This window comes from Cervus elaphus, chromosome 15, assembly GCF_910594005.1.
Source record: "Cervus elaphus chromosome 15, mCerEla1.1, whole genome shotgun sequence".
Classification (NCBI taxonomy): domain Eukaryota; kingdom Metazoa; phylum Chordata; class Mammalia; order Artiodactyla; family Cervidae; genus Cervus; species Cervus elaphus.
The window spans coordinates 4390483-4407066 of NC_057829.1; the positions used below are offsets into that span (position 1 = coordinate 4390483).

Consider the following 16584-nt stretch of genomic DNA (forward strand, 5'->3'; position numbering starts at 1 on the left):
CGGGGAGCTCAAATCGGTATTTTGTGACCACCTAGAGGGGTGGGATGGGGCGGGAAGGAGGGTCAAGAGGGAGGGGACATACGTATCCCTATGGCCGATTCATGCTGCTGTATGGCAGAAAGCAATATGATATTGTAAATCAGTTCTCCTTCAATTAAAAATCACTAAATTAAAAAATAAAAGGTAACTGACAAAAACAGGAAAAAGCAACAACATAAAACATGGACCTGCACTCCTTAAATGGATGAATTCTAAAATATTAACTCAGAGAAAGACTGGAACACACCAAACATTTATGGAATTGGTCTCGGTAAGAGGTGTACCTAAGTCTAGGATAACAGAGATGATAAAGCCAGGGATCAAAGATACTGATCCGAAAAGAGTTTTAGGAGAGCCCCAGTCAAAGAAGACACAAGGTCGATTATGAGATGGAAGGACAATGCGAAACCTCTTCACGTGTCAGTCTGAGACTCTCCCAAATTGCTGATCTGATGGGATATTTGTGGTTGTGCTTGCCCAGAGTGAGACCTACGGAAAAAACGGCTTCATTCTTTCAGCAAGTATTTGGTCGATTCCCTGTCCCAGGAACGGTGCCAGGTGCCAGCACCATAGCCACAGACTAAGTGCTGAGTCTCCCGCCAGAGGCACGTAAAACCCAAAGTCGCTGCCATCAGCCTCAGACCAGGTGAAGGGTAACTGGCCACAGTCCGTTTGGCTCAGAAGCACTGTGTTCCCTTTCAGCACCTGCAAACTAGTAGCAATAATGGTATGGTGTTGAAATGAACTGAATTTAATTGCAAGAATTGATAATAATGAGACCTTATATTTCCTCTTTTTTTAGAAGAAGAAACATAAAGAAGTTCATTGTAGAATGCTGTCATTTAGGGAACCTATAGAAGCTTGCAATAGAAATCATCTTTTTTGAGTGTAAACCTATTAAACAATTCCTGTTACTATGATTTTTGGGGGGGGGGGGTAGTTACTTGTTTGTATGAGATCTTTTTAAATCCTAGCCTGTAATTATCTTTCTCTGAATTTTGTCTGTAATTCAAATCTTTCCCTATCTCAAATCTTGTGGTAAATTTGTCTGTAATTCCTCTGCCAGTGACTAGGAATACTTTTACAATATCTCACCTCCTTCTGACTTTAATTAATGATAAATATCTTATTTAACACTCATTCATTTCCTCAATTTTTAAAAGTCAAAGAATATTGCATAAAACCACATACTTAATAAGGTACTTTAAGTGCTTGCTGATTAGACAACTGTCTAACTATCACTGAATTAATGAAAGGATCCCATTTTCTGATCATGCATCAGCAAGTCTTATAGTGAAAAACAGGTCTAGACAAGAAGCCAGAGAAGCTGGATCCTAGTTCCAGCACAGTAACTAGCTGGAAGGCATTTGAATCATCGGCAGCAGCATCACTGGTTAATTTGAAATAATAACACACAGCCCAGCGTGCTACTGCGACGATTACCCCAATACCTTTAAGTGAAAAGACAAAGCTCTAAATAAATAAGATGAATTAGTATAAAGAAAGAGAAAGAAAGTGAAGTCGCTCAGTCGTATCCGACTCTTTGCGACCCCATGGACTGTAGCCTACCAGGCTCCTCTGTCCACGGGATTTTCCAGGCAAGAATACTGGAGTGGGTTGCCATTTCCTTCTCCAGGAGATATTCCCGATCCAGGGATTGAACCAAGGTCTTCCGCATTGTAGGCAGACACTTTACCATCTGAACCACCAGGAAAGTCCATAATTAGTATAAAGTAGCATGGTATTCCCTGGTGGCTCAGTGGTGAAAAATTTGCCTTCAATGCAGGAAACACGAGTTCGATCCCTGGGTCAGGAAGATCCCCTGGAGAAGGAAATGGCACCCCGCTCCAGTGTTCTTGCCTGGGAAGTCCTATGGACAAAGGAGTCTGGCTGGCTACAAGTCCACAGGGTCATAAAGAGTCAGACGTAACTTAGCAACTAATCAACAACAAGCATGATATTACTACTAACACTAATAATAAATGTCATTATTCAAAGCTTAATGCAATAAATTATGGCTGTGCTGAATACACTCATTTCTATATTCAGTCAAATATAAGTGTTATAAATATTGGGATATTTGGACTATTAATATCATAAAAATGAAAGCACTGCAACAGTCCTGCTTAAAAAACAAAAGGTGTATAACACACTGGTATTACATGAGAAGTTGTTTTGGTGTTAGCTAAATTTTATTGATAAACTATAAACTAAGTTCTGTAAACAATAATCATTTGGAAACATATGCAATCGTTATTTCTCAGCCTCTCTTCCACTTATGAAACCAACTGTGAACCTCTGCCCTGTGAACTTGTACTACTAAATACAACTGGGACTAAAAGAAACATCAGAGGAGGAGAGTAAATTAACTTCTTTCTTTCCATTTTCAGTTTTCACTTTCAGTTTCAATGAAATTTCTTCCTAAGGTCCCTAGAAATCAATGCCTATTGTCTGTATATGTTAACTTTGATTTTAAAAATGTAACTTTAAACCTGAATATTAATAACTTTTCAATTGTCTAGGCAACTAAGCCATCCTTCAATGACCCCACCACTAACGTCATTCCCTCTCATAAAGAAAAACTGCAGACAAAATAAAACTTAGGACGAAAAAACTCAATCAGATCAGTTCATGTCACCATACAGCAGGATGAGTGAGAAGTGTTTTCAGAAAGATGTATTAATAGAATCTGAGAATAAATTTCAAAATTATGTACCGGACCATACTGCCAGCCAAGTTCAATTTTATTCATCACCCAGAGCTCATGGATATTCTCTGCCAGTTTTTCTCGTATCCTCTCCAGGTGGGGAGGCAACACAATCTAAAATTTTAAAAAGAGGAAAAGAAAACACACATCAGAAACAAATGCAAGAAAATGCAATGCTAACTGTTCTTATTGTGGATTGAAATGTAATCATATAACTGGGTTCCAGATAATCCATTCTAAATTTATAAAACTAGGTATCTAAATAATTATTAGGTAAAGTTGGGGAACAAAATTTAGAAAGAAAGAAAACAGAGTACTACTGAGGACAGCCATCATTTAAAAAAAAAAAAAAAGGTCAATGGATATGGAATAATCACTGGAATATGCATTATTTAAAAAGAGAAATCACTCGAGACTCCTTAAACCAACCTGGCCAGCATTCACAGGCCAGGATGAAGGCAATTCAGTGTCCAAAATATAATCCGCTGAGTTTAGAACTATCTGATGGCAAAAATTTATATTGTCCCTTAACTCTGCTACTTGCAGTGGTTTCTAAATATAAGCCTCAGGGGGAAAAATCTGAACATGTTTCCCTTAAAAAGGGAAAGTTTAATGGCCTCTTCATAAAGAACACTAAATGATTTTCAAGATGAGGGGTTGGCTGTACATGTCTGATGATGCACAGACATTGCCCCACAATCAGTCCCTCAACACAGATAGCAGGCAAATGCCTACAATGTTCATGGACGGGGTTGAGTTTCCATGAGGAGCAGGCCAGCATTGCCTCCTTCCCCTCCAAACAAGAGGTTACCCAGGTCTCAGGAAGTCCTAAATGTGCTAGTGACACCAGGAAATCCCACTGTCTGCTCCAGTTGATTTCCATCCTCCAATCATGTTCACTGCTCAACTCTGAAGGCACGACATACACCCTGCCTTGTTCCAGCAATGGCAACACAGACTGAATGTGAGCCATGAACAAAGCATGCTTATGTTATGCATCATATAAAAAGCTGGCAGGGAGAGATAGGAAATACATTTCACGGCACGAAACCACAGAGGCATCTGAGGCCTGCTCTTAATTCTGTTATCAGACTTCAGAAGCAACGCCTCTGATCTTTGAAAGCTAATGAACAAACTATGACTATCTAACCAACTGGACTGAACTTACTTCACCTTCAAAATAAAACAATACTTAATTCAGTGTCAGGATAATTTCACGTCTATGAAAGAGAAGAGCATGAATAATGGCTAACATTGCTTGGGTGTCTATATGCAAAGTATGGTGCCAATGTGTTCTTTATTATACATTGAACATACTCTTAGCATTCCAATCAATGAGATGAGTAATTTTTTCAAGTCTCAGAGCATGCACTGGATCCAAGACATTTTGACTCTAGAGTTTATGATCTCAATCTCTACCTGAGATAAAAGTCAGTTAAATCACTTAAAAATGCCAACTGTATATAGACAAGGAGAAGAAATTTAAAATTCCACTACTACCTTATGTAAAAAACACTCTAAAATTAGTAAGCATTGACTTAGGTTGTGGCCCAATTGTACATTGTAAAATCAATTTAGTGACTTAAAAACACTTTTAAAAAACAGAACAGACTCAAAATGAGTAAGCGGACACGGTAAAGGTAAGCATTATTTTATGAAACTTGCTTCACTTATACATATAAATTGTATTACTGTAAAATGCATCCCTATAGGTTGCAGTCCAAGGAGTCTGAAACCCACTGCATGTGGGAATGGCTGCAATTCAAACATTGCCATCACAGCTGATGATCCGGTACCTGGCTGGTGTCCACTGGGATTGGTGTGAAGGCAGCTTGTGTCAGGGAAACTGTGGGGCCCAGGAGGTCCCGTGTGTAACTCCTTTCTTGCTTGTACTCTCGGCTGTGCTCCACTTTCAACTTTTCTTTTGGCAGAACAGCTTCGTAACAAGGAGCGTACCCAGGCGGAGGAAGGAATTTAAATTCTCCATGTCTCCCCCCAAGCAGAAAGCGTACTCTAAAAAGGATGCATGTCAGGGTAAGTTGAATCTCTGGCATACAGAAAACTTTCCTAATCAACAAAATTCAAGGAATAAATTCTTAGTATAAAATTAACTTTGTCAGAAGTCACATCTTTTCCTCTAAGAACCATCATGAAGTCAGTAACTAAGAGTTTAAGAGCCTCTAATCATAAAAGTAAAACCTGATTAAATTATGTTAATTGCTCAGCAAAACTATATCACTCTCTGGAGAAATAATAAAAGCACATGCACCATATTCCTATGTGAATGAAATACCTGTCTATAGTATTTGGTCATTTAATACCTCAAGGTACCCAAATAACCAACAGAGAAAGACAGATTTAATCTAAATACCTATATATCAATACTTAAAATTATAGGGCTGGATGAGATCTGATAAAAACTGGATGAGATCTGATAAAAAGAAAAAACAGCCACTTTCTAGCATTCAATTTCCCTGTGAAATTCCTTAAGGGAACTCAAATGACACTTCTTGATACTGAATTATCATTTTAATTACTCTTTCTGTCTGGTAGTAGCAAAAAAGCAAAGGGTTAGAGAAAACCACCTTGACCCAGCTGATCACAAGCAGGTTATTTACAAGTATAACAGGTAGAGGGTGATATGGAAAGGAGTCATCTTGACCTGATCACCCAAAAATGTGTCATTTCTGTAGAAATGAAGGGATTTGGAGTCCAGAATATAATGAAAAGAAAAATTAATGAAAATAAATATGAAAAAATTAGTGACATTTTTAATCCAACATTGTGTATTTACCCTTAGTAAAGAAAAAAGTGAACTTAAGTGGACTAGAAATTTTCTGGATACTGGATAGAGGAAGAGATATTAGACTGAGTTATCTAAATGGCTGGATATATGGACAAAGCGCTCAGCTTCCTGAGATTCCCCTCTTGAATTAATCTTATCTCCAACCTTCAAGGAACAAGTTGCTTGTTGCTTCAAGGAACATTTTGCTACAGGGCAAAATGCCCTGTAGACGGATGCCCAGGAGAGCAGGTTAGTGAAGCAAGCGTGATGGCAATGCAGAGTCTTCTGTGAAAGAACGAGAAATGAGAAGGCAAACAGACCAAAAAACAATGATACTAACTTGATTCCTGCAGAGAAACTGACAACTGGAAAGAAGAGGCCATCAATGTTGAAATTCTCAAACATGCCTTGAACAGGTTGTCCATTAATTCGGAAGGAGATGCTTGGGGCACTTAGATCTAAACAGCAACTGATGACATCATCAGTTCTCAAGAGATGCTGGTTTGGTGAGTTGACAGTCCGGGCAATACAACCTGTGGGAAACACATTAAAGGAGGATGATGTCTTTTTATCTCAGAGAAAATCACTGTCAGAGACCAAGTTAAAGATTTGAATAGGCAGTGACTATGAATAGTACTGGACTAGAATAAATCTTGAATACATATTCATGTTATATGTCAGATCTTTAATTAAAAAAAAAACTGTTGCTTTTTTTAGGAGCAATGCTATTTTTATTATAAAATGGATCTTCTGATATGCAGAAAATTTTGCATGCAGATGGATGGTATTTGATACAGATACCATCTTAGAGTTGATAACATCATGATGTCAGGGGAAAACCTCTAGGGAAAGACTTGAAGTCAAAGATCTACATTACCATCAGCAAATTACTTAACCTCTATAAGCCTTGATTTCTTGTAAACCAAATGCCATTGCCTTGCAGAGTTGTTATGATGATTAAATTAATGTTATACAAGAACAGAGTCTTAGACATGGAACGTATTCACTTCAGTCCCCATCTCAAAGATTAAATTCCCTTTATTTTATAAAATAAAAACATAAAAGGATACTGAAGAAAACAGAGAATATGATCGTTTGTGTATTATTTGTTGAGAGACAATACACATCAATTGGTTTGTTTCTGTTCTATAATTTATTCCTACAAGACCTTGGTTGGCTTCTTAAGTAGGAAACAGCAGGATACAAGTTGAGGCATGAAAATGATCCTGGATAAATGTCATTTCTTGCCCTGGCCAACCTATGATTTATACTCATTCTTGACTGTGTCAGAACTTCTTGGCCTATGAGTCCCATGGGCAAACTGGAAAACAAGAAGGTAAGATTCTCCTAAACATTCATGCTCACAAATGTGAACATACAGTATTTTTCAATTTGAGCAAAGACAAAAATAGATTTGATGATGCCAGCTTTGAATTTTTATAACACCTATTTAAAATTTCTAGCATGTCCAGATTTTTACCAACAATATGTTGAAATGCCAATAGTAGGGCAGATCTACATTATAAAATATGTAGATTTTTAATTTTACCAATATTCAAATTTGCAAGTAGTAAATTCATTATGAAGTGGTCCCTCTAGAATTTCATAGATATAATAAAGGGAATTATTTAAGAAAATCACGCAAAAAGCAACAGAACTCACAAAGTTCTGCATTCCTGTCTGTATCAAGTTCTGTAGCTGATAATGTAGTTATACAGATATTTGTTACTGTTTAGTCATTAAGTCATATCCAACTCATTTTCGAGCCCATGGACTATAGTCACCAAGTTCCTCTGTCCATAGGATTTCCCAGGCAAGAATATTAGAGTGGGTAGACATTTCCTTCTTCAGGTAATCTTCCCAAGATTACCTGGTAGATTCTTTATCACTGATCCACCTGGGAAGCAGTCAACAGATATTTACTATAATCCAAGCATATTGTTCAGTCTGAGGAATGAGTATGCTAAAACTAATGACTATTTAAAAGTCCCCATGGTAAACTGTTTTGTAAAGCCTGAAACAATTAGGTTAGAGAGAAAAGATCACTAGCAACCAACCTAAGTCCATGGTTTCAGTGGCACTGACGCTGCTGAATCCGCTAGTGAGCATTCTCAGGTTGCATTTATGACTTAATAGGGGTATCAAATCAATATGAGAACTACATTCTTGTTTTCTACATCAGCCAGAAAGGAAGATAGCAGTGGGCTTTTCATAGGTCCTATAAGAGAATCCTTACCTTTCTTTCCTGTACTATTCTCTGACATTCCTTCATTCTGTTATACCTAAGTTCTTCAAAAGCACCGAGATTTTTTTCACACTACTAACCCTAATACACAGAAGATGTGGATGCCAGAAACAGAATCATTATTCCCCAAAGAGGAACACAGCAATGCTGTGCAAAGTTTAAGGTGGGAAGAGGAAATGAAAACAGAGATCGAAACTTTTGCTGATGAACCAAACTCTGGTACCAAGGAACAACTCTACTCTCCAATCACAAAAAGCTAAGTGTTTTTTTTGTTCTTTCCCCCCAGAAATCACAGATGCTTAACACTTTAAATTCAACCTCAACCATTAGAAAGAAAAGGAATAGGAGAGTGAACCTGAGAAGACTATGCAACTTAATATGAATTTAACCATGGTAACTCAGTCAGAAGTCAATTAATTTAGATCTGCCTTTATTGATCATGAATCTAAAATTAGCAAGCGATCCCAGTGGCTTAAGAGAACACAGCTTCAACTGCACATATTTTCTTGCCATTAGGAAAAACAATCAAGTATTTTCTCTTGATATAAATTAAAGTTTCAAGATGATCTTCTCCTGAAATTCCACAACCTATGCTCCTTTCTGTGATAGATTCACTGAATATTTCTGTTGCTCTTATCATTCTATTTAACAGATACTTAGTCATAAAAGGCATACTGGACACAGTCCAATTCCAGAGGCTCTGGGTTCTTCCCATGTGTGGATAGAAAAAGCTTCAAACTAAATGCAAACTTCACCATTTAGTGAAGTGACGCTATATGGCTGAAATTAGATGCAATGCAGCATTAAAAAAAAACCCAGAGTAGTGTTTTGTTTTCCCCTAAATTTTATGCAACAGGAAAACAAGTGAACCTGTTTCATTCATCCAGCTGAGGATCCATTTTGTGTGCAGTGACATGTGAAGGTAACAGAGGGAGGACGACCTCTCACGGGTAACAGTTGAAATGTCTTATAAAACAGACATTAATTCTATTTCACGTTTCTCAGGTCTCTTGAAGTTAGGGCTCTTTGCCTTTTGGGTCAGTAGAAAAATTCTGGAACAAGCATTGTGACTCTTTCTGAGCAGCACAGTACATAGTGTATAAGATATACCACACTGCAGCCTGGGCCCCAACCAGTGCCCCACAGGTTAGATAAAATACCCAAAATACAGCTTCATCTCTTCCAGGCTACTGAGCTATTGGCACTGAATAAAGGGAAGATTTAGTAAACATTACTGCTGAACACAAATATAGAGTGCTTTCATTTGTAAACCCCCATACCACAGACTCTTAGGCTTTAATTAAATTTAAATTAAAATATCTTTTCACAATTTATGATTTATACAGCATTAATAAATAAATATCATTTGATTTGCCCATAAGAGGTAAAGTTCAACTTTTTGTACTGTAAGAAACCTCTGCATATTTTCTGTAGGTTGTGTGTGCTCAGTCATGTCCAACTCTGTGATCCCATGGATTGCAGTCCATGAGCTCCTCTGTCCACAGAGTTTTCCAGGCAAGAATACTAGAGTGGGTTGCCATTTCCTACTCAGGTGATCTTCCCAACCCAGGGATCAAACTTGTGTCTCTGGAGTCTCCTGTGTTGGCAGTAGTCTTTACCACTAGCACCACCCAGGAGCCCCCTTCTATAGGTTAAATGTGTTATAAAATAAGTTTGGATTCATTCTAAATGCAGCTTTATGAATACAAGGATAAGTCTGCAGAATCCAGATGAAATCTAATATCTACAAAATGAAAAGCTAAACTTTTAAACAGAGCCAATCAAAATAAATCTTTTAATAAATCAGAAAAGAGTATATTTTTATATATTACTAATTTTCAATATATGTTCAATCATTAAAGCTTAGGGTTGTTAGCTAGTGAAATGAGCTATACATTTAGTTTTTAACAGCTCCACACTTCTGAAACAACACATCATTTGATTGTGGGCTGTTTCCTCATAATACATTTAATAAATTACCCATTCCTGACATTAAACTATCAGCCAAGAGATGAAGCTTAGTCTTTGTATTATGATTATTTTCCAGGATTTTTTTGGTTCCTGTTTATACTGGAAACTAAAGCTTTGCACATACCAACTAAAGCAAGTAGGAAACATTTAAGTTTTTGCATTCAATTCGTGAATCAGAATGCCACTTCTGATATATATCATTCATACAGAATTCAGTCTTTTGGAGATGTACTATAATTGTAAGAGTTTTCTTTTTCCTCTAGTGAAATTCTGCTTTTGACTTACCACTTGCATCATTTTAGTGTTGCATTTTTGAAATCAATGTATCTGACTTGAGCAACACAAATAGGTTATGGAAAGATACAGTAAGGGCAAAAGATTTCCTTCGAGAACACTGTGAAGGAAAATGGATGGTACTTACCTGACCAGAGGTGAAGGCCATCGAATCCGTAGGAGAAGAGGTCGTCTCCGACGCCGTTTCCACCCCATTCCTCGCCCCCGCCGGGGTAGGGTGAGTAGCCCTCTGTGGAAGCCCAGCCCACGCGCAGGTGAGTGGCTTCAGCAGTCACAAACGGCTCCGTGTGGTCCACCATCAACTCATAGTACCACTTCTTATACTGTGCAGAGCCTTCACTGACACCCAGAAAAATATTGGGTCTCATGCTTTAAAGAGATGGGAATAGCATGTGAGAAAATCCAAATAAACCTTTCATTGTCTCCACTTATTACATCATGCTATCCTTAATTAGTCCTGCTTCTCAAAGATACATTGCATTGACCAAGAAGTTTGTTTGGGTTTCCAAAACATTGTACAGAAAAACCTATTGACTTTTTTGGGAAACCCAATGTTTCCTTAAGTGCGAACAAATTATTGAAACAATCACTGAAGTCTACTCTAACAGCCAATTGTACGGTTAATGTTCAGTGACTTATGTTTGCTTCTGGGAAAATTTGGCTACATCACTCAACATCCTACTACATTTTTTCATAACTGCTCTTCAACCTATTTTTATATCATAAATCATATTTAAGGGGAGACACTCAGGATAGCATCAGGCCCCAGAATTATTGGAGTTATTATTAATCCAGGACATAGAGACATTTTCCTAAGCTAAGGTTTGTGTCACACAGGGTTTGAGGCTGACACAAGTCACAGCCTTAGTGAAGGAACCAAAGTGATTAATCACCTTTGTTGTTCTCTGTGTCTCGCGGTGAAGAGTCTCTAGTTAGTTGTATTTTAATTGCATTTTATGAAGAGATCCTAACCCTAAATTAACATTAGGGATTAGAGAAAGTCTCAGGAATGCCACCCATTAACAACAGGTCTCGTATAGAAAGAACAATAAAGGAAGTCTCAAATGAATCTTTATTAAAAAAACACAATATATTTGTGTTTTTAAAAAAAACAAAACACAGAGGAGAAATACATACCAAACCCCACATTTTTGTTTGAAACATGGTGAAGTAGCAAGTATTTCCTGGATAGCTGCTAAATACTGTGCTAAGTGTATCAAAGTCATTACTACCACACATAACACCTTCTTAATTATATTCAATATTATCATTATTACATACGGAAGGCATTATAATATGGTGGTTAAGAGCTCAATCTCTGGAATTAGACTCTAGCCTCATTTTCAGCTCAAAAATTTTAATTTATAGAACATGGATAATAGTAATACTTCACACACACACAAACAGTGAAGAAGGCTTGTAAAGAATCTGGCATTGTGCCTGGCACAGAGTACCCAATGAATGTCTGACACTTTGGAAAGTAGATCTAACTGGAAATGTCGTTTCACTGATTTATGGAATTTATTGTATTTTGGATATCTGAATTCCTATTATACAACCAATTTGGTGACATGGTCTATCTGAACCTACCTGCTCACATGGTTCACAAGGCGTGTCTGCAATAACAGGTCTCTTCCTGGCAGAAGATTGTCACAGATGAGATGCTGGTTAGAACGGACTGCCACTCCATGGCAAACACAGAGAGAGCATAAGACATCCAGAACCTGAAAAGTGAAATCCCTTTCAGCTGGCTCTCATTCCCTTTTCAGATTCAAGCATCAGCAGTAATTTCCACAAACAGAAACACATTCCCTTCAGGTACCTCTGACCCAGTCACTTTAAACATGATAGCAATGTGTCCACTTATTTTCCACAACTGAGAACTGCTCCATTCCCCCACTGGTGCTATGCATAACCACTGCACAGTATTATCTGATTGCAGTTAAAAAGCAAAAAACATGAAAAATGTGACACCTTTTAAAAATTATCTTTTTAAAGGATATGTTTGAAATTATTCCAGAATTCATTTCTGGCAATAAAATGGTTCACTTACCTTGTGATTTCTTCCATGCTTGTCTAAAAGTGAGATAATGGATTTTATATGGCCTTCTTTAATAATATTGAGAGCTTCTGGACTTTCTACTAACACACAGTGTAAAACTTCAAGAATACCTAAACAGAAAATAAAGAAAGGGGAAAATATGATTAACTAGTCTACAACGATCAGTGACTTTCCTCTTCTCTATGTGCTTATTGAGGTGTTGACTAAATGTAGTACAATTATGTGCTCAATGTGTTTGTCACCAAGTATCTGTGATAAGCGACAGCTGGCGTTTGGGAGGCAGGGCTGATAACCAAATATGATAACAAGTGAGGACGAGGCAAATATACAGTGTTCAGCTAAGTAAGCAGGTAACTCTGCCTATAGAGAAATGAAAGAGGGCAACATTTAAGTGGGGCCACAGAGAACTCATACATGACCATTTTTGATAGGAAACATGGGCTGACTGACGTCTTGAATGTTGGGCAGAGCTGATGTGCCTGAGGTACAAAGCCAGTAGGAGATGGAACAGGTTTAATGGGGCAGAATCTCAGCTTAGGAAGGTGAAAAATTTGGGAGATGGATGATGGTGAGAGTAGCACCATTTGTATGAACTTAACGCCACTGAATTGTACAGTAAAATATGGTTGAAATTGTGTTATTATGCGACTTTTATCAAAGTAAAAAATAACATTAAAAAAACGAGTTAATGATTCCGAAGTGTGAAGATGTTAAAAAAAAAAAAGCATTGAATTGGGAAACTGGTAACAATTTTGACTACAAGTCCTTCACATGGCTGAATCACCAAACTCCCAGGTCCCAAAAGATATAGATAAAGACCTGACACACATTCCTAAGTTGTTTTTACAGGAAGCAGACACCAACCAGATGAAAACTGCTGACCACAAGCACATAGACTCTACATTGCTTGAAACTAAAGGATGATGATACTGGAAACTTCCCAACCAATCTGACAACTGTGCGTGAGCTGATCATGCACCCTGCAGCTCCCACGCCCCCTTTCTTTGATGGCTTCCCTGAAAGCCCTCACACTCACACTTTGGAGTGTGAGCTGCCCGTTCCACCAGCCTGGCATCCTGCAGTAAATGCTGTACTTTCCTTCAACACAACCCAGTATCAGTAGACTGGCTTTATTGTGTGAGGACAAGTGGACTCAAGTTTGTTTTGGTAACAAGATCAAAGGATGCTCTGCTCTGTTTTTTCCTCCTCTTTCTCCTCTTTTCCTGTGATTTTTTTTTCTTTTTTTCTTTTTGCTGTGCATATTTTTAAAAGTGAAGCAACTTATAGAACCCATACTTCATCCTGAAGGTTGCTCTGTTCCTTTCTCTTTCTAGATACTCCCTGGGCCAGTGAAAGAGACCAGCATGCACTTTTTTGTATACAATGGAACTTACCAATAACTCTAGATGCTTTGAATCAAGAATTTATCCATTTTTGCAATCCCTGCCATCATCTTATTACTATCTGATCACTTCCTCATAGTAGCTATTCAGTTTTTCCTTAATGAATATATTCTATATTGGTATATAGTCATCTCACTCACACTGTGGTACCCTGAAAATCTTTGTCTCATAATTATTACACCATTTTTTATATCAACAATTTGCTTTTTTATATTTGTCACCCAATGATCCAGCAATGCTTTAGAACTCAGTGTTACTCAAAATTCCCTTACATTAGATTTCTAAGTTATTCAATCTTAAACTCTGAAATTTTGCTCTTTGACTTAAAATCAACCTCCTTTGACCCCAATCATCTGTACTTCTTTCTCTCTAGTCACTCAAATTCAACAAACATGTCCCTGAATGGGTCTCTATCATGCACAGTCATGAAATTATTTCTGTACTGACAAGTATTTTCTTAAGTGAATTTAAACATTCATCATTCTTTCAACAAATGCTATAAAGTACCTACTAGGTGCCAGACAGTATGGTAGATGCAGAGAACACAAAGATGAATAAAACTGAGCCCCTGACTTCAAGGAGTTCACCACGTTTAGGCAATGGAGAGGAAAAATAAGTAACAGAAATGGGCATTAGTACTATAGAAAAGCAACTAATGGAATACTATGTGAACTGACATAGGAGCAATAGACTCAGCTTGGGATGTCCTTGAGGCAAACTGCTGTGCTGCAGAATGCATGCGTACATTTCCACAACATCAATATAAAAATAACATTCTTGTTAGACACAGACATATCAGATTTTATTGTCTTTAATTATTTTACAATGATGCAGACTTTTATTTGTATTTACTAAATCCCTTTAAAATAAATTACTGTGACTGAATCTCACAAATATACTGAATGAAAGAAACCAGACACACAAAAATTTACTCTGCATGATTCCAGTTACACAGAGTCCAAAAATTGGCAGAATAAATCTATGATGTTAATACCTAGGTGCTGGGGCAGAGGATTGGATGAGTGGAAGAAGGTTCCAGGGTATGTTTCTGATAGGTGATAATATTCTGTTTGTTAACCAGTTGTTACACAAATACATTGTATTTGTGAAAAAGAACTGATCTGTATATTTATAATTTATGAACTTTTTTACAGAAATATAATATTTCAATAAAAAGTAAAGGGAATGAAGACATGGAATAACACAGGTTAAAATGCTAACAGTAAATATCTCTGGTTGATGGGAACATGGATAAGTTTTGAAAAAACATTTCTATGCTTTTCTATCTTCCAACTTAGTAAAAATAATCACATCTTATGATTTGACTCTGAATAAAAATATTATTGTTTAAAAAATTAAAAAATAAACTATTGTCCTATATGATTAGGAAAACCAAATTTTTTTTCCAGATCTGTCCACATAAGCATTTAAACAAAAATTAAAAATGGGAATTCCAAACCAATCTAATTTTTTCAAATTAAATCCACTTAAACTAAAAAACAATGACAATTCACCCAAACAAATTTTTTTATCTGTAGAGTATTGTAAGGTGCTAATGTATTAATTGGAAAAGGAAATGGCAACCCACCACAATATTCTTGCCTGGAGAATTCCATGGACAGAGGAGCCTGGAAGGCTAGAATCCATGGGGTCACAAGAGTCAGACACCTCTTAACAACCAAACCACCAATGTATTAGTATATCAGGAAGAACTGATTTGAAAAATAATGGGAATTCTGGCTCTTCAGTGGCTTTCTGAACTTCATTCTTTTATAAATGTAAATGAAGAAGATATTCTTACATTGCTTTTCAGAAATAATTAATGAAAATACCAATGATTTCAGCCACCAGTAAAAATTTTAACCTAGTAACAGGAAAACATTTATACTGCACTGAATTTGTTTTTATGTCTTAAAGGACATAAAATAGAAAAAAAGGAATACTATATCATAAAAAGGAGATATTCGAAAACATACCAGAAGAAGCTTCCAGTCTTTCCAGTCGGCTGATTAACCAGTCAAGGGAGCCAGAAAATTGAGCACAGTTTTTACGATTTCCTCTAATTAGTGCCGCTGCAAAAGAAAAAGCAGATTTTACAGTTATGTGATTTTCTAGTTCGAAACCAAAGTAAGTCCATAGTAGGCACAAAATATTGGATCAAAAACAAAATACATTAATTTTATACCAAAAACACATACAAATACACACACACACACATATATACATATACACACAAAATTGAACTGATATTTATTAATGGGGACTGTAAAAACACTGCTTATTAGAAGAAATATATTTTTGAGAAAGTAACATTTCATATTCCAAGCAATAATGAAGGGTAATGGAAAAACTAGTGTCCTGGGATTTTCCTCACTTGGGTTCTAATACTCATTGCTTTTAATTAGCTGTGAGGCTAAATTATTTAATTTCCCTAGAGTTCAATTTTCTCACCTATATAATGAAGACGTTAAGAGAACATCAGTTTTTCTGAAAATGTAGCACAAGATACTAGGAGATACGACAGGTAAGTGTAACAAACATACAAAGAATGTATCATCAAATTGTTATAAGAAAACACAGGGTGTGAGGGCGGATGGCTAATGAGTTTGAAAACCTTTCCCCCCCTGCATCTCTTCTTCCCATTTAGAGATTCAAAATTCATATGAAAGACTCTAGAAACTAATTTCTGCAGTTAAGTCACCTATTTCAACTTTTTTAAACCTAGTAGTGTTCTCTACACCTCTTGAACCAAAGAACCCACTTTATCTGAAATTCCTATGTCAACTTTATGATATCTTTCAACCTAATTGATATACTCAATTTAAAATTTATGTTTCTAAATCATTCAGTTATTTCAAAGCAAATATGGTAAATATTTAATGTAAATTCAACTCTTAGGCCCATAAGATTGTTCAGAAACTGTGTAACTGCTTAAAAATGGCAAATGATGTTTTTATATAATATATTTAGTGTGAAAAATATGTTTCTATAAGAAAAAAACCACAATTTTAAAATCTGGTAGTGCCAGGAGGTAGTTTAAAGAACTGAAGTTTGAGAATGCCACCTGTTCATCTGCTT

The 16584-nt window shown here is 36.7% G+C and overlaps 1 protein-coding gene across 12 annotated transcripts in view; it reads right to left on the reverse strand.

The window, feature by feature from the left end:
- RYR2 (ryanodine receptor 2) overlaps positions 1-16584 on the reverse strand; it is a 794016-nt gene that overhangs the window by 352050 nt on the left and 425382 nt on the right. For all 12 annotated transcript variants that reach the window (XM_043925904.1, XM_043925902.1, XM_043925903.1 and 9 more), the window contains exons 17-23: positions 15483-15578; positions 12095-12213; positions 11632-11765; positions 10169-10410; positions 5872-6064; positions 4543-4759; positions 2756-2860 (exon numbers count right to left, since the gene is read on the reverse strand). In XM_043925904.1, coding sequence (XP_043781839.1) covers positions 2756-2860; positions 4543-4759; positions 5872-6064; positions 10169-10410; positions 11632-11765; positions 12095-12213; positions 15483-15578 — 1106 coding nt within the window. The remainder of the gene's footprint in view (positions 1-2755; positions 2861-4542; positions 4760-5871; positions 6065-10168; positions 10411-11631; positions 11766-12094; positions 12214-15482; positions 15579-16584) is intronic.